This window comes from Mya arenaria, chromosome 9 (genome assembly GCF_026914265.1).
Source record: "Mya arenaria isolate MELC-2E11 chromosome 9, ASM2691426v1".
Lineage (NCBI taxonomy): Eukaryota > Metazoa > Mollusca > Bivalvia > Myida > Myidae > Mya > Mya arenaria.
The window spans coordinates 5,428,014-5,455,912 of NC_069130.1; the positions used below are offsets into that span (position 1 = coordinate 5,428,014).

Genomic DNA, 27,899 nt, shown 5'->3' on the forward strand with positions numbered 1-27,899 from the left:
CAGCCAGGTCTGCAAGCAATGAACTCTTCAAAAAACCTAATATGTATGTGTAGAAATATCTTTAATTGCTGTTTAATAAAAATCAAATAAAAAACGTCAGTAAAAAAATGTATGCTACTGAAAAAAGAGAAAATGCTTTTGGATGGATTCAAACGGCTAACTAAGGAATCCCTTAAAAGATGTGCCTGCGCTTAACAACATAGGCTAAAGCATTAAAATTGAAGAATTTCAAGTGGTTTTCATTAGGAGTGTGGGCAGGGGTTTTCATTGACTTTGACAAATGGGGTCATTGTTGTTTCCTTCGCTCCACGTGTATTGGGCCCTTCATAAATTGTTAGGGCCATTTACGATTTAACACTCATTTGAAGTGAAAAAAAACACACATAATATTTGCGTGAGTTGACTGTGGCTCATAAACTTTAACGTGTTTTTCGCCATCCTTCCCAGATGTTAAATGAAAAAAACAACACTATAAGTTATCTAATAATCAGGCTATCAGGCTGACATACTCCATTAGCCGACAGAGAATACTTTAGAAAATACTGTTAATGGCTCAACGTCAAATTCTACGAACCCGAACCATAACGGGTTTCAAAAAGCTTCCATTCTTCAATGATTACACAACCGAGTAAATAAAAGTCTTTTGTTCGTCTACCCAGGTAAAGACAGTATTGAATATCGGCGTACAGGGTGCCGCCATTTTGCTAAGTGTCGACCTGTCGATTCAGATTGACGCGTGTCTACCTGTCTTAAGTTGTGTTTACTTTGAAAAGGTATGTTCCCCGGATATTAACCCGAAAACACTGGCTGTTTCCGTGTTGATACTGAAATGTTTATGCTGTACATTCGGAAAATCAATACCGGGTTTCTTTGCTGTAATTTTCGTCAAAACTGGTAAGACTGTTTCTGTTGCTTGATTTGAATAAATATTGGTGGCACTTAAATGCAACAAATAAATAGATAATTTCGCGAAATTAAGATTTTTGGCTAAAACAGAAGAATTAGCTTTTTTTTCCAACGAGGAAAGATAAAAAAAATAAAATATATCCCGATTTTGAAATAATGTGATATCTTTGGCGAAAATAGAAATATTTTATTGCGAATTGTTAACTTGAATACGACGCTAAGGTTTATTTTCGCTACAATAATGACCAAGGTTTAATAATAAAAAAACTCATTTATCAATCCCTTAAAATAAATATTAAGAAAGATCAGATTTGGTTTTCTTAACATGTGAAGTGTGAATAAGAAGTGAGTGATACTAAACATGTATTGTCCTGTTTACTGTTTACATGGATGAGTCCTGTGCGTGTACAAGAACTGGTTTTACGACTATTTCAAGTTATTTATAGATGTAAGCATTTTGGCATACTTCCAACTCTAAGTCAAACAAATCCTTTTCGAGTCAGGTTTTTACGTGAAAACATATTAATATCGTTTGTTTTGTAATATCAAATTATATTGTATTTGCAGTATTGATTTATCTTGCGCTTCATTCATTGGATAACCATTAATACTAAACTGTCATTTGTTTTTCTATTGTTATGAAAATCCAGGTGAATCATACGTTCGTTATTAAATTTAAACCGCACTTTGATCTTAGCATTGTGATCAAATTACTTAGGAGTATCTTTCTTACTCCATATGTGTAATAATTATATCATTTGTTGATACATATAATATGTTTGTTTTTATTTTGTGTTTGTGTTGAATGAATAATATAGTACACACAAAATAAAAAATAGAGTTGTGCTGTGGCAGTGAAGATTTAGGATAATACTAAAATAGTTTTAGATAATACTTAAGATATTCTCTGCACATGTTTGGCTAACAATTTTAATTACAGATTAATTTTGAATGTAATTTCCTGTTGTTTTTGTGTGTGTCAACACATCGTTTGGTTCTTTATGCTAAGAGCGCTTAAGCATTTCAGAATATTATTGGATAATAGGTGTTATCATTTAGAAAAATCTTTTTAAAAAATGTTATTTCTATGGTGGAAACTAAGATGGAGATTTCAGTCATATTAAGACGGCAATGCCCAAACTCACAAAATATCAGGTTTGTAACCGCTTTTGTTGTGGACCATTCAGGGGCTGGAGAAATTGAAGGTCATCTTTCCTGTCTGGCGAATCTTTCAATTCTATGATTATGATTAATTGGGTCAGGTCTGAAATTTTGATTGATATTTGAGGTGCCAGTATTTCATTATTTCTATAGAATTCACTTGATGAACTGTCAAACAAACCAGTTATGAAACCATTGTCTCGAGATGATGCAAATATTGATTATATAGGTTACACCGAATGTGAGTTGTCTTTGAAATTTTAGGATACTCCTTTATATTTTTCATTGCTGGTAGTTCATGATAACAAGCTCAGTAATTCTTGTCCAGACATTCTTGGTACCAGTGTGATTCGTTTGTTACATGAAAGCTCATCTGATTGTTTAACTGGGGCATGGCAGTAGATACTTCGTATGGTGTTCAGATGCTTTGTAAAACGCCAATGAGGCCTACCAAATCCATACCAAACTTCAACTTTGACGTGTGTTACTAGAAATGTTGACTTAAAGTAATTACTGAAAATACCGACTTTGGAAATCCTAGGTATACTGTCTTTCAAAATGTAAAGAAGTCTGGGTCATTTGCTGGAATTAGTTTCGAGGTATGAATTATGTCTGCAAAGCCAACACATATGAGACCAAAAGTTACGGTTTGCCAGTTAACCAACGGTGATGTAGTTGAAAAGATAGCCTCTGAGTTACCTTGTTCCACACCAATAGAGATAGGCGAGATCTTGTTGTTATAATCAACTGACAATTTGTCCCAAAAGCAACTCTTTCCAACAAGTATTGGGTAACCGGATACATGGTTTTCCACTGGTTCAATCGACAATGGTTGCGCTATGGATTACACCTCAGAGAGTGTTTAGTTTTCATACGTGATATTCTTTTCTACCAGAAACTTTGAAGAGAATGTCAAGCGTTTGGCATTAGTAAAATCAAACACTGGATTGAAGTTGAAACCCTCCAAATGTGCGTTACTTATGTCTCTTATTTCTTATTTAGTACACATTATTTCAGCTAAAGGAGTTCATACCGATCCAGAGAAGATGGCAGCATTTGAGAAGTGGCCGATACAAAAGCATGTAAAAGAGTTAGACAATTCTTAGGAGTGTGTTCCTAACTTCGCCAAACTACGCCTGGATTGTTAACATTTAAACGCATTTACTTTCTTAACGAAACGATAAGTAAAAGGCACAGAAGTAGTGTCCTGTCTTGGTTATGAACAACAGTTGGTATTTGACATTCTTGTCAAAAAGCTGTAAATGCTCATGCTCTGTCCTTTGCAGATTTTCTAAGACATTTATCGTGCATATTTATATTCCCGGATCTCGTTTAGGTGCCATCCTGTATGAGAAACAGGATGATGGTACAGAGTTTATGCTAGTTGAAATTTAAAGGCAAGTGAATTGCGACACCCTGCGCAAAAAACAACAACTTTTTTGTTCGCTCTAAAATAGGATGTTACAGAAAAATTCAATGATTATCTGTCAGGTAATACTCTTGAAGTAGTTCCTAAAAATAATCCCCTGCCATATGTTTGCATTACAACAAAGTTGGATGCGGTCAGTTACCGATGGATTGCAGCTTTAGCAAACTACAATGTTCATTGCGTAACAAGCCAGGCACGTTTTATGCCGACGCTGAATGACTATCAGGAATTCCAGAAGTTCAATCTTGTTCAATCTGTCTGTGGAGCTGCTTTTACAGATGTACCACTTTTATCTTGTATTTCTACAGGTTCTGAATTGCCAGTTGACATTGTCGATAACGACAATATTAACACTATGATAAAAATTGACTGGTTCCAGAAAGAACAGGCAAAAGATACAATAATTTCTAGGGTGGCTGATCTGTTGTGCAGTGGTTCTCGCCCCAACGAGATGTTCCAGAAGGAGTCACTTTGGGTGAAGCACTTCCTTAGGGAATGGAGCCATCTCATTGTAGAAAATGGAATACTGTATAGAACCATTACACAAGACCATCAGCCATGTAACCAATTATTTATTTTAATTTTTATAGGAGGTATACATGATGTGGTTAGCCATGCAACGGTTTAAGTGGTCAGGGATTAAAATGATTGTAAACTTCTTGCTAGAAAACTGTGGATATTGTTTAGGCACGAAGTCTCCAATACGTGGAGCTGAATTAGTAACATTACAACAAATATCCCTATGGAACATGTTTGTATAGGTATTTTGACTATAGAAATATCCATGGGAGGTTAAACATGTCCTAGTAATAAACGATCATTTTACGAGGCACGCAATAGCTGCGCCATTTTCAGGGCGAAGAAACTTCTCATCTGAATGTAACTCCATCTTGTGACCAAGCCCAACAAAAGATGCAACAGTTGCAGCATTCTGACAGAGGGATATACGATTCTACACATGCAATAATAGGTAGTCATACCTTTCCATTTCAGAAACAAAAGTCTATCTGAGGTATTCCCCAACAGACCAATCAGAGTCCGTAAACCATCAAAAAGATATGGCAAGTGGGTGTACCCGATGGAGGCTGATGCTCCTTGATTAGTTCATGTTTAAGCTTAAGATGATTGTGTTGTTAATCATAATGTTTATTTCTTGCATGCCCTTGTAAAACAGTATTGTTCAAATTAATGTAAGTCTTCTTTGTATTTGGATCTTTCTGTTTTATGTCAGACAGAAAATATTTGAAAAAACCCCGGTTCAGGATTTAATACTGTCTATACTTTTTTGTATGTTTATATATTTATTATGGATAATATAACATGGTTTTAGGTTCGAAAATACTAGGAATGTCTTTTAATTCCCCCCCTTCGAAAAGAGGGGTATATTGCATTGCATATGTTTCTCGGTCGATTGGTCGTATGTTCGTAAGTTGGTCTGTCGGTCAGTCGGTCGTTGGGTCGGTAGACAAATGATTGTCCGAGGATTATGAGGTTATCCGCTCAACGGTTAAAGTTACAGTTACCTTGAATGCAAGAGCATGTCCGACTTATAACTCAACCATATCTGGACTTCTGGACCTTAAATTGACAAGTAGATGATCTCGATTGATTTTGAGGTCATCGGCTCAAATGTCAAGGTAGCAATGACATTGTCCGCGAAAAATTGTCCGATTAATAACACAATGCCTTGACCTAGACAGTGTCCTCAGACCATTAGATGACCGAAAATTGTTTTGAGGTCATCTGGTCAAAGATCAAAGTTACACTGACCCATTACGTAAAAAATGTGTTCGAGTGATAACTTGACAATACCTGCACCCATTGGCCTCAAATCTGACATAAAGGTTGGCATTGATTTTGTGGCTATCAGGTCAAAGGGCAAGGTCATAGTGATCTTAAATGTGAAAAGCCTGTCCGAGTGTTAACTAGACAGTGCATAGACCTATGGTCCTTAAACTTTACATATTGGTTGGGTGTGACATGTGACGACCCTATTGATTTTGGCTTTATAAGGGTCAAAAGTCAAGGTCATAATGAAATTGAACACGAAAATCTTGTCCGACTAATATCTTGACAATACCTGCAACGAAATAACTCAAAGTTGACATGGAGATTGTTTTTTTCATTAGCTAATCCCTATTGATTAAAGGTCAAATCATCTAATTTATCCAGTTATCCAAATGTTTCTGACAAAATAGCGCTCAGGAGGGGGGGGGGGCATAATGTTTGACAAAAATCGCTTTATATGTATATTTTTTATAGTTGGTATTTCATTGACCTATGCTATTTAGACCTTGTTGTGTATAATATCATGCTAAGGTATCCTGAAATCAGGTTTCAATGTACTTTGGATTAAGTACATTTGTGAATTGTTAGTTTACAGTAATTATTTCATAATGGGCCAATGCCGATCGAGGATTTTTTGAATATATCTGATCATTAATTTTACGTACATCGATTCTTACGAATGCACTAAATGTTATGGTCAAATTTTGACGATCTCTAGAAAAAAAGAGCTGGCCACCTCGGCTTGAGGCCGAGGGTAAACCCTCGCTGTTTTTTGAAGAAGCTGAACTTTTTACTTAAAGGCAGTTGAAGAACTCTTCGTACATGTTAGAGTCAAAATTTGACGTTCTACACAAAAGAAACTGCGGTGAAATGATTGGACCGAAAATTTAAAAATGCGGATTTATATACCCACACTCTAGTTCCGATCTTAGTTTTACTGATTTCTTGGAAACCTCCGATGGCCACGGTCAGAGGACCTACGATTATAGGTTTTCGTTTTATACACAACGCCTTTTTTGCTATAGATTGTATTTCTTTACTTACGCAATCCATATTTTTAGGAGCAGACGGATTTTTTTCAGTTCCGCATGTGTAGATAATGTTTTAAATGACAGGTTTACCATTTTTTACAATATCTTTTATACTGGAATTACCAAAAACCTCTCGTCTTGTTGTTATGAGAAAAGCTACAGAAATGCGGGTTGCATGCGGGTGAACTTTCATCACCGGATTCAGTGATTTTTCCGCAGATTCGTTTAACTAGTTATCTATAAATATAGTTATACAACTTGGGTGGTAATCATAAAGCATCTTAAGTCATTTCCTAACTTAAATCAACTTAAATCAATTTCTTAAAATTTTAAATCAAATTTAAGTCAAATTAAAAGAAATGTGTTTTTAACATTAAAGTTTCATTTATCTGCAATGTATTTAAAGGTAACTGGTAACACGAATCTTATCTAGTTAACAAGTTAGTAAGTTACTTATAAAGTGGAATTCGCAAATCATAACTAGATAACTAATTACTGCTAATAGCCAAAAATGCATTGATAAATAAGTGGTAACACGAATATAATATATAATAATATCTAGTTAACCAGTTATTATATTACTTATAAAGTGGAATTCGCAAACAATGTCTAGTAAACCTGTTAATGTTGTACAGCTAAACAAAGGTAACTTGTTGCAGTTCTTGGCACTTTCAAGCCGGTTTTAAGTCTTATGATATTTATCTTACCGAAAAAAGTAACGAGAATATTAACTAGAGAGCTAGATAAATAAAAAGTGGTTAACACGAAACAATCCGCGAACGTTAACAGGCTATCTTACGGCAGTTATATGCCACCATAGGAAACAAAGTTTTGATATGTTCGTAAATTGTGGGTATATGTGAGTTTCTGTTTCTTTTTTGCTTATGATCGGGGATTTATTGGTATTTTGATTTAATTTTCTAAATACCCCCTTTTAGGTTACTCCTTTGCTACCCTTTTCGCCTCTCAGTTTTAACTGCCGAAGATGTAATCAATCGTATGCCGGCTTGTGAAAAAATAGTTATCCAAATATGTTTTGAAGATTGATGTTTAACTCGTGTGTCAGTGTAAACATTTCATAAACACCGTAAATATTTAATAATGCATTTATGTTCCTAATGATGACAGTTCAATTATTTTTAAATTCGACAAGGCTTGAATGAATTGACTAAATTGCCCTGGTACTGAATATGTGAAAGGTCGAAAGTGTCAACAATGTGGATTTATATCGGATTAAAGGGTTTTAGATTTGTTTCATGATGAACCGTGGATATTAAATCACATCCACTGTCAGAGATCAGTCTGATTCGCATGTAGATGGCGTGAAGACAACGCTTTTAATTGTTGTTTGAAAGTTCAGCAAAGTTCGGATTACAAAGTCAGTCAGTTTTAAACGAAATTAAATATTTCATACTACATCGAATTTATTTTTATAAGAATTCGAGTGTAGGTCGTACGTATGTGCAGTAGGCATTGTACTTGGCTTTTGGCAGACTTGACGATACAAGACAGAACATTATTTAATTTCACATATATTCACAAGGTACATAGTCATAGAATATAAATACATTTATATAATGTGAATTTGTCACATAATACAGATTCGTTACATGCAATGTTTATTTTTAGAAATAAATATTTTGTCATACGTGAAAACAATTGTGTACAAAATATAAAATATGAAGATGAGCTGGTTTAAACTTATCACTATATGTTATGGAAGTTCTATGTTTAAGAGATTCTTTTATTTATTTGGATAATTTTAATAAAGTATTGTTGTTGTCTGACTTAAGCAGTTCTATAAACTTATACATGTTTGGTCTGACATAAAATATTTCTGGAGATATTTCCTTCTGATATCATTATAACACGGACATATTAATATAAAATGAAAGCCATCTTCTAGATCATTGCAATTACAAAAAGTACAATAACGTTCATTTCTAGGAATGTTGTTATTTGCACATCTACATGTGTGGATTCTTAATGAATGTGCTGACAATCTTAATTTAGTCATAAAACATCGAAACTTATGTAGTAAAATGTTCAAGCATTGTTTAAAGTCTAATATACTTTTAATATTATTATACCGGTTCAGATCACTACTTCTAGCCTTGTCATTACCCCATGTTTGCTTAAATGTAACAATTAATGTTTCTCTGAACAATTGTGATATAACAGTGGATTATAAAAAACATGCATATCCATGCTTGCTCAGAATATTTTTAACATCAGTTACCCAATTACGTTCAACAATTTGACAGTCTTTTAATAGAAATATTATATATTTCCTTGCAGCATCTTGTTTTCTTATATTTTCTTATATTTTCTTATACATTTGTAGCATTATCTGTTTTCAAAACTTTGAACCAATCCTTTAAATTTATGTGCTCGATCTCTTTTGATTTTCAGAAACCCCAAACCTCTGACCCATTATCTTGTATTGAGGCAACAAGGGCATGAAATAATGCACAACTAAGTTTTGGCTTGATAAACATACCTAGTTTTTAGCTCTACTGGCCAAAGGCTTCAGTCTTCAGTTTTAATTGTATCTCGATGAAACTTGTACAGTATCTAGATATCCATCAGAGCTCGATTCCTTTAAAAAAACTAGTCAGATCCGCCCATGCAGGCCTAGATTATGGCCTTTGATAGTATAAAAAAATGCTATAGTGTAAACAATTGGTTGTGAACACGCTACAATCTTCAGTTTTGATCGTATCTCTACGAAACTTGTACAGTATTTAGATATCCATTAGAGCTCTGTTCCTTTCAAAAACCAGCCAGATCCGACCATGCATGCCTAGAGTATGGGCCATGAAAGTATTAAAAAATCGGTTTGTCTGTAAACAATTGCTTGTGAACATGATACAGTCTCCAGTTTTGATTGTATCTCGATGATACTTGTACAGTATTTAGATATCCATTAAAACTTGGTTCCTTTTGAAAATCAGCCAGATCTGCCCATGCATGCCTTGATTATTGGTCTTGAAAGTATAAAAATGCTATTTTAAGCTAAGTCTATTTTTAGCCAAGTCTACATGAGCGAAGTCTATTTTTAGCCAAGTTTACATGTAAAGTCACAATTGCTTGTGAAGGTTTGTTCAAATTATGCCCCTTGGGTCATTACTGCCCCCTACCCCCGGAGATTGTCCCGCAAGGGACTAGTGTGGCAAATGCAAACGACCTCGGCAACGTTGGCGGAGGCCTAGGGAAGAGTTCTCTTTTCTTTGTAAGGGATGGTCTCCACCTCACCCCCACCCTTTAATTGGGAAATGTTAAAAAAAATCTCAAACCACTATGCAAATCCTTGCTTTTTTGAACAAGGCTTTATTTAGTGGTCCACTACCATGCTTGTTCAAAATATGCCCCTTGGGTCAAAACTGGCACTGCCCTGGGTGTCACAATTTTCCTAGAGACTTATTTAAGAAATATTTTCAAAATCTTCTTGTTTAAAACCACAAGGCCCATGCCATTGATATTTGTTGTGGAGCATCATATGATGCAATTGAAAACATTTGAAATAATGCCCCTTGGGCAAAAGCTGGCCCCACCCCTTTTGACTTACTTATTAATTTTTAAAGCTACAGTAATGAAATTTTGACCATGTGAGCAGTTTTGCAAACGAGCATTAATGTTGTCCTCGGATGTCCTTGACTTTGACTGACTTTTTATTTTTAAAGCTACAGAAATAATGAGTACAGTTTTGAAAGCAAATATTGTTTACCCTCAGATTACCTTTACTCTGCTTACAACACTTCCTGTCCTCAGATGTTGAACATGTAGCGTTTTCAGCTAACCCAAACACTAAAAGTGAACTATATATTTGTTGCCTATTACTCAAACGTACATGCTCCGGATTGAAAATGACCACAAGAGCCATGTCAGTAGAGCATAGGCCCTTTTGGGCCTCTTGTTTTTATATAGTATGTATGCACTGTGCTGTTTGTGGAGTTTTGTGCTGTTCTTCCATGTTTCTTGTTTGTGATTTTATGTTCTAAGTCTTTGGCGTAAACCCAGTGCCATTAAACCGGGTTTATATTTAAACTTTTTGCTACTGAGCTTGTTTCTGTTGCTTTTCGCATAAATATTGATATCATGCTTATTGCAATTAGCTAATAAAACATTAAGTGCCTTAAGGGCTTTTCTAACTATGTGTTCATGATTCCTGGTAAATGTAACGGTGTGATTGCAAACACTCCCCAAATAATTGAACTTAAATCCAATAATATGTGTATAGGAACTTTTCATTTCTTAACAGAGCACCTTTTTACGAAAAACCATGACTTTGGTTTTACTAATATTGACCTCTAGACTCCATTTATTACAGCAAATTTTTAATAATGACAGAGACCTTTTAATATCTTCAGGTGTGTTACTTAAGAAAATAATATCGTCTGCAAAAACAAAAGTAGTATAACTATAAGGTCATTAATAATGAGGCCTTAATTCATATATGTTAAAATATTTCTAAATCTTCCATAGACAGAGAACACAAAACAGGAGACATTACTTCACCCTGACTAAAGCCTATGGCATATTCCAAAAAAAATCATAATGATTATTTAAAACTTTAACAGACGATTTTACTCTTTCATACGTATCTTTATCAGTTCGAAACTTAATTGTTTTATATAATTAGTTTTATACATTTGTAATCATAGGATATTTCTGTAAATGCAATAAAAAACCTCTTTATTAAATCTACAAATACACAAAACATGTATATTACGGGTTTTCCTAAATGCATGATTGTTACAGTAGAAATCAGCAGGGCCCGGAGCTTTCGTTGCTATTTCGTTTTTGTATACACATCGCATATGGAACTTTTAACAACAGGTACTGATCACTTTCAGAGTGAATGAATAACCTTAAATACCCGAATTTGGACAACAGGGATATTTGCTATTAACAACAATGGGTGTCCGGGGTTTGATGAGTACATGTTTGGAAGACGTGGACGCATGCAGTGACACGTATGATCTAGTTCAAGTGGCTCAGCAGCGGAAAGGACTTGAATTGATCGTCGACTTCAACTCATTCAAGCATCACATTCTGTCAAAGTTCTGGAAAGGTTTAAGCAAGAATCGTGGCAATGACTACCTGCGTATTCTCGGTGGAGAGTATGCCTCACTGGACGAATATGTTTCAGAATTAGTGAAGGACCTTATATCTCTGGATATTCATCTAGTGTTTTACATTGATGCTGAGAAAGGGAGTTCTAATGAGGGATTAGAGCAGAAACTTGACACCTGGAAGGAGAGGCATGGAAATGACATCAAGAAGATGTCACAGATTCTTGATGTTTTGTGGTGGGAGACTGAAATAAGCAAGCTGTCCTGCGACACAAACATTAACCCACTTCTCCTGGATGACCAGCTTATGGCTACCTTGAGGTCGTGTGGGTGTGAGATAAACCAATCACCCGCGGGGGAAGCAGATTTACTCATCATCCGAGCTTTTAGAGACAGGCCCAAAGCATTTGCAATACTGAGCAATGACTCTGACTTTTGTGTGTTCATGGACAATAGGCTGATTCCAGACCCTGGCATTCATACGTTCAAGGGAAGTAGGCTTATTCCAGATGAACTGTTTGACATTGGGAATGACCTTCAGCTTGCAGAGCCAATAAAGTTACCAGCAAAACCACGGAGATTAAAAGTTAAAGTCATTTCTACAGAGAAAGTCATGGCCATGTTGAAGGTATGTATGTAGCCGTTGATTCAGTGCGTATACTTTTACATGTAGTGTGGGTGTGCCAAGACAAAACCACTCAACTTCGGAGTTCGAAAATATTTATTTATACGTAGTCGAACGAAACCTAAAACATATAAAAGAATATGCTAACATAATCATATTATTAATAACACAAAATACAAAGACAATGGACAGTGATCGGTAAATATATCAAGGGAGACTTCGCGGTTAAATACATAAAACATTCTAAGAACTATGAGCAATAAACTTACCAGGCACGTCTAAATAATAATTAAATATGAATGAATATTTGAGCTCAAAGATAAGAGCGAATATTAAATAAGTAAGAATATAGTAACAACTGTTACTATTGAAATCTTGACTTGCGTCGATGATGATTCAGAACGGAATGATTTATGTGTATATATAAATAAGGGCGTGTGCAATGAAGCGGGAAAAAGGGGAAAAGGCATTATGAACCAATCAATCACTCTATAAATTTAGACAAACTCGCATAACCAGTATTCACGCTCTGACGCACTCGGACATAGACGGACATTGACGGACATAGACGGACAGTAACGCACAGAGGACAATAACCACGTAGTACAACACTAAACACGACGATACACAAACAATACAAAACAATATACGATATAGAACCATACCAAACACACAAACTAATAAAATACTGAAATATGCACCTTGCTACATACTCCCCCTCCTGGTTGGAATGTACCCTACATTCAGGAAACATACTTTCCGGGTAAAGAGAGTAAATAACTTTATCTCAAGGAAATGAAATATGATAGATATCAATATTAAGTGTCAACGATAGTGTATTCAAATAATATTACGAGAAGAATAAAATCTCATAATGTATAGCAAAGGCTTAAGTATTGTATATAAAACATGAGACAAAGGATGTGGCAAATACAATAGAGTATATCTCAAACAGATACAACTGTTAATACATATATGTCACAAAGGGCAGCAGTCGCTTCGCAATGAAAATGCCTGTAACGCAATATGAATATTATAATGGGTAAAACCATAGTACACTGCGCTATAATAATAATAAAACTACTAATATTGTTGTGAAAACTACCTGAAAAGCTATAATGAGAGCAGTACAACTCATACATAAGCCTACTCAATCTACTTAGTCTCAAACAAAGAATTCAGCTGTTTGCTGATAAGCCCACTCGCCATACCTATCAGGTGGACGTTTAGTACGTCGCGGCCTGGGCACGGGTATGGGAGTAACAGGACTCGGACTAAGTCTAGAAATAACTGGATCAGGAGTACGTAAGGACGGGACAGGACTGGGCGTAGGTGGAGCGACAATATGAGGGGTATGGACAGGAGAGGACGGGGCTAAAGAATTGACACGTGTGGCCGGTTGAGAAGGACTGAAACGACGAAGATCTCGACGCTGAGGGATGATATAGACAGCGGAGGAACTTGACTCTTCCGAGCTAGTGTCGCCATCATACTCCTCGTCGAGATCTTCGTCGATTCAGTCCTTCTCGTTGGGCGCCAAATGTAACAGACTGCACAAATTGCTATGTGCACCTGTCGGGGTTCGAACCCACGACCTCTCGCTCTGCAGGCGGACACTCTCACGCGTCGCTATAAAAGCTAGCTCTATAGCGAGACAGTATAAGTGCCGCTATATACATCGTATACCCGGTTACATACATAAATGCTTTATCATATACATCTGGTCATGCTGCAAAGCATCCTTTCGATTCAGACTCTTTGTACGTGAAGTTTACACAGAAGCCAGTTATCATGAACAAACATACATTATATACACATATCTCAACATTTTCACAAAACGGCCGTCTGACGGAGCACTGTCAAAACATTATTTTGAAAACAGGTTTGTCGAAGTGTTTTATGAAACTAATCACCTTATCAAACTCCGGTAATAAAACAAAGGCATGGCTCTTTAAGCGGCAAATAATGCCCTTTTTTCATTTAAAATGTTGAAGTAAAATGAAAGTTATCTTTGTTTTAAGTCTTCATTTAAAGCAAAATGTTGCCTTCCGACGTTGCACTCATGGCGTAATCTATCACGTGGTATACACAGACTGTATCTCTTATGGGTTATAGCCCTTTGCATCCATATTAAAATTATACTTTCCGTATCCATGATATATATTTGGAAGGTTCCCCGTAGGTTTTGCTCCGATTTTACAAGTATTTTATTCAAACTACAGTGTAGCTTTTCTTTTAAACTAAAAAGCACTGAATTGAGTAAATATGTAATGTACAAAGCAATCTAGTCAACATGTTTTTATTTCTGTGGATAATATATGAAATGTTTATGGAAAGTTTGAATCTTTAGACCTCTGTAATAATTTAAACACTATTTTCAGTTGGAAAATCACACACTTCTCGTAGAAATGAGTATTGTTGCCGGCAACGACTACACAAGACCATACATGCAGAAATATATCCGCCATCACACTTATGTCAACGATGAACGCAAGTATAAGATTGATATCAAGGGAAGACCTTGCATACAGAACTTTGCCGTCTGGATCAAAGAGTACCGAAAAGCTGACACTCATCCATACCTGGCCTTCCGCTCAGTGTGTTATTTTGTTTTACTTCCAACGTCCAAAATTTTTACTAGTCTGCTTTTCTTTTAAGAATTCCTCAAAAGCTGTCTATGACCTTAACATGCTACTTAGTACATGCTACCGGTGGAAATATAATAATGATATTTAATATATAATGTACTCTGTATGTAGTCTGTAGGAATACCCATAACTCTGGTTTAAGCAGTGTTGTATTGTATAGCCCTGGATTATCTTCAAAATTCATTTAAAAAGGTATACAAGGCATACATTATCAAAGATGATTAAGTCAATTATTGAATTTAACCTACTTGCAGAGACGCCATCCTGGTTTCCGACAAGCCGTTATTTACAGTCGGAACTTCTACAACCTAAAAGGGGAACCAGACAAATGCCCTCAAAAGGGAGACTTTTCTCAGGTAGAAATGGGTTTAGGAATCTATATAGTTTGTCTGATATCATTGCAAACGAGTTAGTATGTCCTCGGTGCAGTCTAACTTGACTTATGTTACAACATATATTGTCATTATGTCAAGATTATTGTGTCGCCTACGAGTTGTAATAGCCAGAACTAGTGCCAGAAGTAGGCATTGTCAAATATATATTTATAGTTTTCATAGCTTGATAACCTTTCCAAGTACGATTAGCTGCATTAAACTTGATGCTTCCAAGGCGGTACCTAACAATTCTTGATGAACATATATATATATATATATATCTAGAGAGAGTATTTATGCACTGTGCTGTTTGTAGAGTTTTGTGCTGTTCTATGTTTCTTGTTTGTGAATTTGTGTTCTATGTCTTTGGCGTTTGCCCATTGCCACTAAACGGGTTTATGTTTAAACTTTTTGCTACTGAGCATGTTTCTGTAGCTTTTTGCATATATAATTATAATGTAATCTGTATGTACTCTGTAGGAATACGCATAACTCTGGTTTAAGCAGTGTTGTATTGTATAGCCCAGGATTATCTTCAAAAGTCATTCAAAACGGTATACAAGGCATACATTATCAAAGATGATTAAGACAATTATTGAATCTAATCTACTTGCAGACACGCCATCCAGGTTTACGACAAGTTGTTATTTACAGTCGGAAAGGTGAACCAGACAAATGCCATCCAAAGGGAGACTTTTCTCAGGTAGAAATGGGTTTAGGAATCTATATAGTTTGTCTGATATCATTGCAAACGAGTTAGTATGTCCTCGGTGCAGTCTAACTTGACTTATGTTACAAGATATATATTGTCATTATGTCAAGATTATTGTGTCTCCTACGAGTTGTAATAGCCAGAACTAGTGTCAGAAGTAGGCATTGTCAAATATTTTTATAGTTTTCATAGCTTGATAACCTTTCCAAGTACGATTATCTGCATCCAACTTGATTAGGGTAAAACATAAAAATGTGTGAAAATCCCATCATTCTGTCTGAAATACATGCTGAGTTATCCCTTTTTTTAAACTGAGAAACATAACGAGCAATACAAAGGGTAAAAACAAAGAGGTTCCATCTTGATTCTTTTTTTTATGTAGCTTAGTACCTGTTCACTTTCACCCCTCACTTGACACCCACCCTTGCAGTGTTCTTGTTCCCTAATAAGCTTGACTTAAAGGTATAGGTAGGTACCACAAGTCCGTGCTCTTGTTCCCTAATAGGCTTGGTCCTAAAGGTAAAGGTAGATACCACCAGTGCTCTTGTTCCCTAAAAGGCTTGGTTATATAGGTAAAGGTAAATACCACCAGTGCTCTTGTTCCCTAATAGGCTTGGTCCTAAAGGTAAAGGAAAATACCACCAGTGCTCTTGTTCAATAATAGGCTTGGTCTTAAAGGTATATTTAGACACCACCAGTGCTCTTGTTCCCTAATACACTTGGTTCTAAAGGTAAAGGTAGGTACCACCAGTGCTCTTGTTCGCTAATACACTTCGTATTTAAGGTAAAGGTAGGTACCATCAGAGCTCTTGTTCGCTAATGCACTTGGTCTTAAAGGTATAGGTAGATAACACCAGGGCTTTTGTTCACTAATAGGTTTGTGTCTTAAGGTAAAGGTTAATACCACCAGTGCTCTTGTTCGCTAATACACTTGGTCTTAAGGTATACATAGGTACCACCAGTGCTCGTGTTCGCTTGAACACTTCGTCTTAAATGTATAGGTAGGTACCACCAGTGCTCTTCTTCCCTAATACACTTGGTGTTAAAGATATACGTAGGTACCACCAGTGTTCTTGTTCCCTAATAAGCTTTTCCCTATATGTGTAGGTGGGTACCATCAGTGATGTTGTTCCCTAATAAGCTTTTCCCTATAATATATTAAGGTGGGTACCATCAGTGTTCTTGTTCCCTTATAGGCGTGACCCTATATGTGTAGGTGGGTACCACCAGTGTTCTTGCTTCATCATAGGCGTGGCCCTATATGTATATGTAGGTACCACCAGTGTTCTTGTTCCATAATAAGCTTTTCCCTATTTGTAAAGGTTGGTAACCCCAGTGTTTTTGTTCCCTAATAAGCTTTTCCCTATATGTGTAGGTGGGTACCATCAGTGTTCTTGCTTCATTATAGGCGTGGCCCTATATGTGTAGGTGGGTACCACCAGTGTTCTTGCTTCATCATAGGCGTGGCCCTATATGTATATGTAGGTACCACCAGTGTTCTTGTACCATTATAGGCGTGGCCCTATATGTATTGGTAGGTACAACCAGTGTTCTTGTTCCCTAATAAGCTTTTCCCTATTTGTAAAGGTTGGTACCCCCAGTGTTTTTGTTCCCTAATAAGTTTTTCCCTATATGTGTAGGTGGGTACCACCAGTGTTCATGCTCCATTATAGGCGTGGCCCTATATGTATAGGTAGGTACCACCAGTGTTCATGCTCCATTATAGGCGTGGCCCTATATGTGTAGGTGGGTAAAACCAGTGTTCTTGCTTCATTATAGGCGTGGCCCTATATGTGTAGGTGGGTACCACCAGTGTTCTTGCTCCATTATAGGCGTGGCCCTATATGTGTAGGTGGGTACCGCCAGTGCTCTTGTCCCCTTAAAGGCGTGACGCTTTATGTGTAGGTGGGTACCACCAGTGTTCTTGCTCCATTATAGGCGTTTCCCTATATATGTAGGTGAGTACCACCAGTGTTCTTGCTCCATTATAGGCGTTGCCCTATATGTATAGGTGGGTACCACCAGTGCTCTTGTTCTCTAATAAGTTTTTCCCTATATGTTTAGGTGGGTACCACCAGTTCTCTTGTTCGCTAATAGGCTTTTCACTATAGTTGTAAGTGGGTACCACCAGTGTTCTTGCTCCATAATAGGCGTGGCCCTATATGTTTAGGTGGGTACCACCAGTGTTCATGCTCCATTATAGGCGTGGCCCTATATGTATAGGTAGGTACCACCAGTGTTCATGCTCCATTAAAGGCGTGGACCTATATGTATAGGTAGGTACCACCAGTGTTCATGCTCCATAATAGGCGAGGCCCTATATGTGTAGGTAGGTACCACCAGTGTTCATGCTCCATTATAAGTGAGGCCCCTATATGTGTAGGTAGGTACCACCAGTGTTCATGCTCCATTATAGGCGTGGCCCTATATGTGTAGGTTGGTACCACCAGTGTTCATGCTCCATTATAGGCGTGGCCCTATATGTGTAGGTAGGTACCACCAGTGTTCTTGCTCCATTATAGGCGAGGCCCTATATGTGTAGGTGGGTACCACCAGTGTTCTTGCTTCATTATAGGCGTGGCCCTATATGTGTAGGTGGGTACCACCAGTGTTCTTACTCCATTATAGGCGTGGCCCTATATGTGTAGGTGGGTACCACCAGTGTTCTTGCTTCATTATAGGCGTGGCCCTATATGTATAGGTAGGTACCACCAGTGTTCTTACTCCATTACAGGCGTGGCCCTATATGTATAGGTAGGTACCACCAGTGTTCTTGCTCCATTATAGGCGAGGCCCTATATGTGTAGGTGAGTACCACCAGTGTTCTTGCTTCATTATAGGCGTGGCCCTATATGTGTAGGTGGGTACCATCAGTGTTCTTGCTCCATTATAGGCGTGGCCCTATATGTATAGGTAGGTACCACCAGTGTTCTTACTCCATTACAGGCGTGGCCCTATATGTATAGGTAGGTACCACCAGTGTTCTTGCTCCATTATAGGCGTGGTACTGTATGTGTAGGTGGGTACAACCAGTGTTCTTGCTCCATTATAGGCGTGGCCCTATATGTGTAGGTGGGTAAAACCAGTGTTCTTGCTTCATTATAGGCGTTGCCCTATATTTGTAGGTGGGTACCACCAGTGTTCTTACTCCATTATAGGCGTGGCCCTTTATTTATAGGTAGGTACCACCAGTGCTCATGCTCCATTATAGGCGAGGCCCTATATGTACAGCTATGTACCACCAGTGCTCTTGCTCCCTAATATACTTGGCCCTTTATATATACATAGCATGGATTATTGACTTTTAATTGAGTTGAAATAATTGTCAAGGTGATAGAGGAGAAGATCCGCTCTGGCTCTGGTCAGTATCCTAGCAACATCATGAGCATGTACAACAACTTCTACTGGTACCGCATGTTACTGGAGGACAACAGGCGAGGGGCACCGTGTGCGGAGTTGTCTCTCACACCGCTACGTGCTCACCTTTACCGCATTGTCCTGCCGAAGGAGGAGCGGCTGGTCAACGAACATGGCCGTAGGCCATTTAATAATCTTGCAATAGCTTGGGTAGGTTTTTGTTTTGTTATTCGGCGTGATTGGAAACCATTGATTTTGGAATAAAATCAAAATATGAATAAGCTCAATAAGTATAGGCTCATGTCGTGGTCAAATTGAAGGGTTAATGCCAAACGGTTTTAATTGACATCAAATATATAAGTTAGTTTGAGACATTCATGCTTTAAAATCATGAAATGATTTCGAAAAAAACAAAAATATTACTTACATTGTACAAGTTTTATTTACATGTTCTTATTCTGAGAAAAATTCGTCTTATGAAATATGCATGTTAACGCATTAAATGTGCATTATCGAGTTAAGCAAATGAAACTATTTCCCATATAACTAAGTTTTTTAAGTTTAAACATATTTTGTTTAACATATAAATCAAACATCATATAACAACATTGTAAGTGATTTTGTGAAATACATAATGTTATATACTTGTTATAGGGAAACAGATTAAACCTAGGGTAGGGATTATAATGTTTATCTCCCGGTGAGATAGCCGGTGAGAATTCTTGCTCCCTGTCCCTTTATTTGGACGAAATATTCCGCTATGTTCTGTGTATTGATAATTTATTTACTAAAGCACATAAATCCATCAGGTAAAAAAAAAAACACTTTTATTTCTGGATGTTGATTTTTCATCAATTATAACACACATATATCTACCAGGCCAAAATGTTCCAAAATTTTCTACATTTTAATTATCCAATAATTATAACATACTTATATCAACCAGGTCAAAACTATTTTACTATTTTCTGCACATTAAGTATCCATTTATTATTAAATATACATTATATTCACCGATTAATGCTACTTTAGCCATTCTCGGTATCATCTAGGTGGAAACAAAAGACAATGTTCCTGCCCCTCCCCTTGACGAGATCGAGCCAGACAAAATCTCGGACAATCTCAACACGTTCCACAAAATCTGGTCACATCAAGAAAAGGGTACACAGTTTTTTTCTACCTAAAATGGGGCCATTATTTGGCCCCATTCATAAATTAAAGAGGTTACTGTTTTACAGAAGTATAAGTGAAATTCACTAATCTGAATCTTAAAAATATTCCATGTTTGTTTTACAAAAAACAACAACAACAAAGCTTAACATTTGTTCTAATTATGTTTGGCCTTCTTTTATTTGAATTCACATTGGGTATTTATTAAGTCATGCCATTTGTAACTGAGCTGATGCCAAATACAGCGAAGCTTGCCCTCCTAAGTACAATGTGTTTCTGGTTGCTTTTGAATTTATGTTAATAATAATATTGTCTTTCACTGTTTCTGTTTGGTTATTTATCGTAAAGTCGTCCCAATTGTGCGTCCGTCCCACCGTCTGTATGTCACACCCTTGTACGAATAAAAACTACTGATGGAATTAAAAACTAACTTGGTATATTGATTTATGGCAAAGAATAAAGATGCATTGCACAATAACCATGGGCATATTATGCATATATATTAAGTTATAGCCCCTTTATCTTTTTTTCATAGTCAATGCTTGTCCGGAACTTATCTTTGAAAGTACAAAAGGGATTTAAATAAAACTTGAATATGGATGAATGGCATTGAGAAGGAAATGCAATGCACAAGAACCATGATCGTTCTCAACACAGTTCTGTAGAAATCTCCCCTTTACCTGATATTTATCGAAAACGGGTTCTTGTCCGGGTCATGTCTTGGAAAATAGTTAGAAATTGAAACGAAAGAAATAATAAGGATGATTGTATATGACATTGAGGAAGTGCAGTGTGGAAAGCCATTTTTTTTGTCCCAGTATATTTTTTTAAGTTATTACCCATTTACACGTTATTTTTGTTTTGAAAATGGGTACTTTCCAGTTCCTCTTTTACATCTTTTTGCATGAATATGATTTTTTCTCAACTTGTGGTTAGAAATGCTTCAACCATTTACCTTCTTACGAACATTGTATAGCAATCTCTGCCTTTCATTGAAATTTGGCGTTTGAGCATCGATACTCACATGCATCTGTCAGGGCTTTTAATACCTCTGTATCAATCTTATGGTTATGAAAACTCAAACATGAGTATATGTAAGCTACTTTTCAAATCGATGCAAGTCTACCTCTACTTGTTATTCATTACTATGTGTAACTCCAGTGTTCCTACATATACGTCCACAGGTGCGACTGTGAACTGGTTCGAGCGTTATGAGCTTAAGAAGGGTTTCATTTGCTACATTCTCCGATACTTTCTGCTGCTGAACTGGAGACAGAACCTCCAGGTGATAAAGGATGAGTTCCTTGCACTCTTTGCCATGATGATGGGACGCTGGGATGAAAAGAAATACCAGGCTATCGTCATCCGGCCGACTGTACGCTGTGTCACCATCGGCAACTGGATGCAGGTTTGGACTTTGTTTGTTTCATTTCTATGTGCATAGTTTTACTGGTTTGAACTTAATAAGCAATCTAATCAAAAACATTTAAGATATATTTTTAACAGTAGAACAAAGAATTGATGCGGACATATTCGTGAAATTATAATAATGCTCGCTCTTCGATTTATTGGAGCCTTGGATGCCACAAAACACATGGACAAAACTCTTTCGGTTTTCACTTTCGATACCTAAAAGAATGACCATATGACTTTATGCCTTCCATTTCAGGATGTGTATCGTCATGGTTACAATATGTTTGGAAGTGTTCTGCACATTCGCCACGAGTTTCCTTTGCCAAGCGAGCTGTTCAGTGGCTCTGTATGGACAGCCATGTATATGGCCTGTCAGGATGACAGTAAGAAATGGTTTCTTGTAAATGTATACTAGTATTATAGATGTTGACCTTAGAGTAATCTTATGTGCATAACACACGCTTCATGCAATAACCATCATCTTTTAAAGACATTTAGGTTGCCTATGGTAACAGTGAAATGAGGGATGAAACTGAGCCACATGATCATATTAAATGGAAAATTTGCTGTGTTAAAGAAAAGTTCCTTCTGCGAGGCGGCCGAATTATAACCTTTGACAGTTTCGGACAGCTATTATGATAAAGCTGATGCATTGTAGTTTGTTACACAGCAGAAAGCAAACTACCGATGCTACTAGCCTAGGAGTTTCCCATAAAATGATATGTTATCATTTTAAATCAATAATGATACATTTTTTTTAATTAAATCTCTTACATGTTTGAAGTATACGATAATTCTCTTCCTTAAAAGTCATCAACAGAAATTTTATTATAACCATGATTTAGATTTCTCAAGTTATAACATTTCTTTTTTCAAATGCCGTCGTATAGATTTTTAAAGAAATACAACATTTTGTTAGTCGATTTTTTAAAAATCGTAAAGGGTCATCATCGCCATTGGAGGCAAACAAACGATTTTCGACAAAACTAGATCATCGCTGTATCCCTTAATTATGTTTCGAACGTTAAAGATAATATTAATGCAATTGTGGTTTCTGCTTTTTAGCGTTCCAGAAAGCTGCTCGTGAGGTTTCGCCACAAGTGTTGAACCAGATAAGGGTAGAGATGAACGCTGTTATTCGAGAAAACCGTGACATGATCAGAGACATAGTGCAGAATGTTTTCCCGTTCGACGACGAGTTACTGTGATTAATCAGCAAAGACAAATAACACTTGTGGAGTGCAATTTTCTGTACGCGTATCCTGATTGATATTAATGACAGTCATTATCTTGCGCTTAATTAAAAACGAACGGCCATATTGTCGAGGACATTTGATGATATAGCAATGTTAAAATATGCCTTCACCTTTGATGAAATTAGTTTTTGCGGCTATGTCGCTTTTGTAATGACTACATGGTATTTTGAGCAGACTTTAAACGCCGCATAACTCAGAATCTCAGTGTGTGAGCCATGAAGGTCTCCAAGCCGATGAAGGTTGTATACATAAATCGTGGTTGTTTTTGTTGTAAATTTCAACACCAGTGTGTGCCATCAATAAATGATTAATTTACTTAATTTTCTATGCAATTCCAAACTACTAGTCATGCACAAATTATTATATCACTCCACGTCTTTATCAAAAGCCAAATAGTCGTTTTGGAAAATTTGAATTTTGAAACCTCCCGAAAAGGAGTTTCCAAATTATAATTTGTCAAAAGTTCAGAAATCTTAAAACCAAGCTCAAAAGAGAATCTATAGCTGTTTTTTTTCCAAGAACGGAGTAGTGGAGGACTCAAATCTAAAATAAACATATGGCAGACAATTTATTCCTTTTCTCTCATAGAAACCTACAAAAAAGGCAGAAACCAATAACTTAGTTTGCATCAACATAGTGGAATATATTGGAATATCTAGAACTCAGCTTAAAGAAAATCACCCTAGTATTGACAAAATACAGTAAAATTGTCAAATATCCCTGATGTGCATTTCACCCCGGAAATCGATCAAGATATTGGAAAATATATTTATAGGTTAAATAAAAAAGCAACTGGAAAGTACCAGATTCCTCCAAAATTCATCAACGATGGCAAAGTTCCCATCCAAAACATGGTCAATGAAATCATAAGCCAATGATCATTTTCAAAGCACGAGTTGTCCCTATTTTCAGGAATGAACTATAGACCAGTCAGTCTTTTACCATCAATGTCCAAATTATATGAACGGATTATAAGTGAGCAACTGAACAGTCTATTTGATGAAAACTCATCCTTTCCTGGCAACTTTCAGAACAACATATTGGATGCCAAATTACCCTGTTAAAGGGACTCGCTCAATGTTTGTAATATTGCACTTTTTAACGGAATAACTTGTGGCAAATCATTAGGAGTGTTAACATAAATAAAAACGATTACTTAAAATATCTGACACTAGTTAATTGTATCCCAATTCAATTGAAAACGAAGATTAACTCAGAAAATATCAGTCAAAACAGACCCAAACAAATAACAGGTAAGATAAAGGAATCGAAACAAACAAATAATTTTCTATATTCGATACAACGAAAAAACAAATTCAAGCCATCATAAGAAACTAAATGGCAACATACATTCCCAAACATAGAAAATATTGAATGGAAGAAAATACACAATATAATTTATATAAGCTCGAATGTTACATCATTACGAAGTTTTATTTATAAATTATTTTAAAGATTAATACCCACAAATACATATTTGCATAAATGTAAAATAAAACTCTAAATTCTAACTTATGTGATTTTTGTAACATACAAATCGAAACAATAAACCACTTATTTTGGGACTGTCAGAATGTAAAACCACTATGGAATGTCTTAAATAACTTTATTAAACAACGATCGATAAATATCGTTGTAACGAAAGCAATAACATTTTTCGGTATCCATAACAAATTTAAACACACACCAATATATAATTTTCTTATCTTATTAATGAAATTTTATATATTCTCAATGAAATATCGAAACACTATCCCATCATTCAATGCATATTTACAATAGATAACTCTGAGACAAAATATTGAAGAAGATAACGCATACAAAACAATATGATTACCACACTCTCAAATGGAATGTATTAAAATTATGATACATTTTTTTTAAATAATTAAAATGCCGATTGTATGAAGAACCATAATGCATATAAATAGTATAGATTCTTTTGTCAACTTTTTATACAACGATATATAACAAAAGAATAAATAAGTGAAGGTGACGTGTGGATGTGTGGATGTGCGTGTGTGTGCATGTGTGCGTGTGTGTGCGCCTGTGTGTGCGTGTATGTTTGTTCCTAGGTGATTAGTTTCTAAAGTGTGCATAAAGGTAGCTAAGCAATTGGATATCCTTCAAAGACTAAGCAAATTGTTTACAATTAATACAAAGCTTATTACCTTTAAATATTTAATCTGATCCAGTTTCACCTACTATTCTGTTGTTATATAGTGGCAAGACCAACACAGAACAAATAGAATAGATTCGATTCAGGGCTTTAAAATTGTTTTAATGATTACACCTTAGCTTCTTCATATAGTTTATTTGCCAACATTACATCTGAGCAGGGTAAGATGCATCGCTAGTAAAACTTACAACTGTCTGTACGGTTTCTCACATGAATATGTTCAAAACCTTGTAGACATGTAATTTTAATTTACGATATGAAAAATGTGTAGATGTACCATCAGTAAGAGCAACTAAATAAGCCAAAAGCTATATCCGCTTTGATACTTTTTTTACAACTACAACTGCTGTTTTTTTTTCGGCAAGATTTTAATAAGGTGTAACGAATTGGTGTCTTACTCAGTGGTAGGTGCTGATATTGTCAGGACAATGGCCGGGTAGAGATTTGGCTGGAAACGTGTAGGTAGGGGTTGTCCCCTCATAGGTGCAACCATGTCTTTGCACGCTATTGTTTCTGACTCCTTATATAAGCAATTCTTTCCAGCGATTTTTTCCTAGCAAGCTAAAGTATTTTTTATATAGATTATAACATTTTTATTTACAAACTACACATGTTTATACCATGCTTTGATCCCCATGTACATACTGATACTTACAACTTTGCTGTTTAATATGTATACTGTTATTATTATTGATTTATACTCTTGTAAGAACTAACCGTATGTCAACTAGCGGAACCGTGCGCGTGCGGACTGGCCGTACAGCAAGGAAAACTAATTGATAATATCATTATATACATTGATGTGATCCATCTTACTTTTTGTAATTTCCTGCATAAATATAGTAAGAAACGGCTTTTGTAAATATTATTTTCTGATATGTAGCCTATTTAAAACTACATGTATATGCTTTTATATCCAGGTCACCAGCTCGTCTTTATGTTATGTCTGTTTGTTATGCATGTCTGAAATTAGCTCAGTGAGCTCTTTGCGTTTTACCAAGATTTGTTTTCAACTAACGTCCCTGTGGTCGAAGTTGCCCAATCTATACAAAAACTTTGAAAATCTTTAGAGGCTAATAAGTTATATTAGTTGTTCATTTATTCGGAATAAATTCCTCAAAAAGATCAAGTCCTTATTCCTGAATACGGTCTGAGACTATCCGTTCCCTGATTTTGTCTACCAGACCCCTGACATTCATGCTACGATCGTGACTGCACTTCTCATCATCATACACGGCGCTGTTCACACACATGGGACACGCTACTGCTATGGTGGAGAAAGTGTGAAAAGCCCAGTTATCGAAGCCGCTATAGTTGCAGCGAGGAGTGGGAATACTTTACTTATTGATAGGCAGATTTTGTGGACGCTACTATAATCGCAGCACAATTGAAATGCACAAATATCCACGATATGGCTCGGACAAACTCAGATTTAAAAAAAAAACACTATCAAATAAGGGGAAGAAACTGTAATAATGCAGGGCATAATTATGATTCTTTGCTTTTATTTTCATATCAAGATCAATTTCTATCAATTTAGTGTTTTCCAAGATATGGCCTGGACAAGTACTCATTTTTGAAAAATATCGGGTAAAGGGAGGTAACAATAAATATGTAGGGTAGGATTGTTTGTTGTGCACAGTACTTTCTCTCATTGCCATCCATCAATATTTCAAGTTTCATTTCAATCATTTAAATAATTTCCAAGATATGGCCCGAACACACCAATCATGAAAAAATGGTTCAGGGGAGAAATATCAATTAAGGTAGTAAGATCCTAATGGGCATCATTTCAAAGTTTTAAAGCAAAATAAAAACGTTCAAGAAATATTCATGAACAAATAAGAGTTATCAATTCAAAACCACCTATTTCAGCCTGTAAGTAATGAAATATTCAAAGAAGTTAATATTAATGTGTTGAAATGTTTTTAATTACTGTTTGATTAATAAAAAATAAAACCTTTTGTAAACAAATGTAAGCTACTGAAAAAGAAAAGGCTTCTGGGTGGATTCGAACTTGAATCCCTCAAAATATGTGATCCTGCGCTAAACAAAAAGGCTAAAGCATTGAAATTGAAGTTTCAAGTGGAGGGCTATCTTAATAAACATGATAGGATCATGGTTCTTATGCACTGCTCTTCCTCTCATTGCCATATATTAAGTTTTATTTCAATCCCAGCAGTAATAATTTTTAGTTGTTATTGAGAGTAGTTGCATGAGTTTTTTTACCTTATAGAAATAAAATACAGGCACGAACAGTTTTTTAATACATAGATGAGCATAGAGTAAAACAACTCGAAGTAATCATTCAGTTATAAACATAGTTGACCACAGGTAAAAGTCTGCATTTTATCTGCTTTACTTTACACCAGACATATTTCTCCCTGTGGTCAACCATGCCAAACCGTTGCAAAACATGGGAAGTTTTCAACAAAATCAACATGGATCAGTCAACAGTTTTCTCTCTCCATTTTTTCACATATACACTTTGATCAACAAGTACACATGATTTAACAAATATACAGTACCATCTAAATAAATCAAGGGCTTAGAGCACGACCAACATTGCTCTAACATTTTCGAAGGGGGGCATATAAAAGGGTCCTAAAGATACGGCTGCCAATTCAAGAATGATGAAAACAGGTAACAAGTAAAAAAACCAAACCATAGATCAAGCAGGAAATAACCAAAGTGCAGACTACTGTAATAACATGCTTAGACAAAAAAGGGGCATGCAAATAAAATTACAGGTTTCAAATGATAAATAATTCCATT

The 27,899-nt window shown here is 36.1% G+C and overlaps 1 protein-coding gene across 6 annotated transcripts; it reads left to right on the forward strand.

Annotated features, from left to right (window-relative positions):
• Positions 1–672: 672 nt before the first annotated feature.
• Positions 673–24,173, forward strand: LOC128246921 (uncharacterized). Of its 6 annotated transcripts, none has more exons than XM_052965472.1 (11): positions 680–773; positions 4,490–4,561; positions 11,172–12,018; positions 14,397–14,612; positions 14,918–15,019; positions 15,654–15,740; positions 19,080–19,316; positions 20,159–20,267; positions 21,461–21,684; positions 21,946–22,072; positions 22,755–24,173. In XM_052965472.1, exons 3-11 carry the CDS (start codon positions 11,233–11,235, stop codon positions 22,895–22,897), a joined length of 2,031 nt encoding a protein of 676 aa, XP_052821432.1. In that variant the 5' UTR covers positions 680–773; positions 4,490–4,561; positions 11,172–11,232; the 3' UTR covers positions 22,898–24,173. The 6 variants fall into 6 exon arrangements, with proteins under 6 accessions (XP_052821431.1, XP_052821432.1, XP_052821430.1 ...); XM_052965473.1 differs by lacking the exon at positions 4,490–4,561 and adding an exon at positions 4,326–4,466 and having other exon boundaries at positions 710–773; XM_052965471.1 differs by lacking the exon at positions 4,490–4,561 and having other exon boundaries at positions 673–773.
• Positions 24,174–27,899: the final 3,726 nt, after the last annotated feature.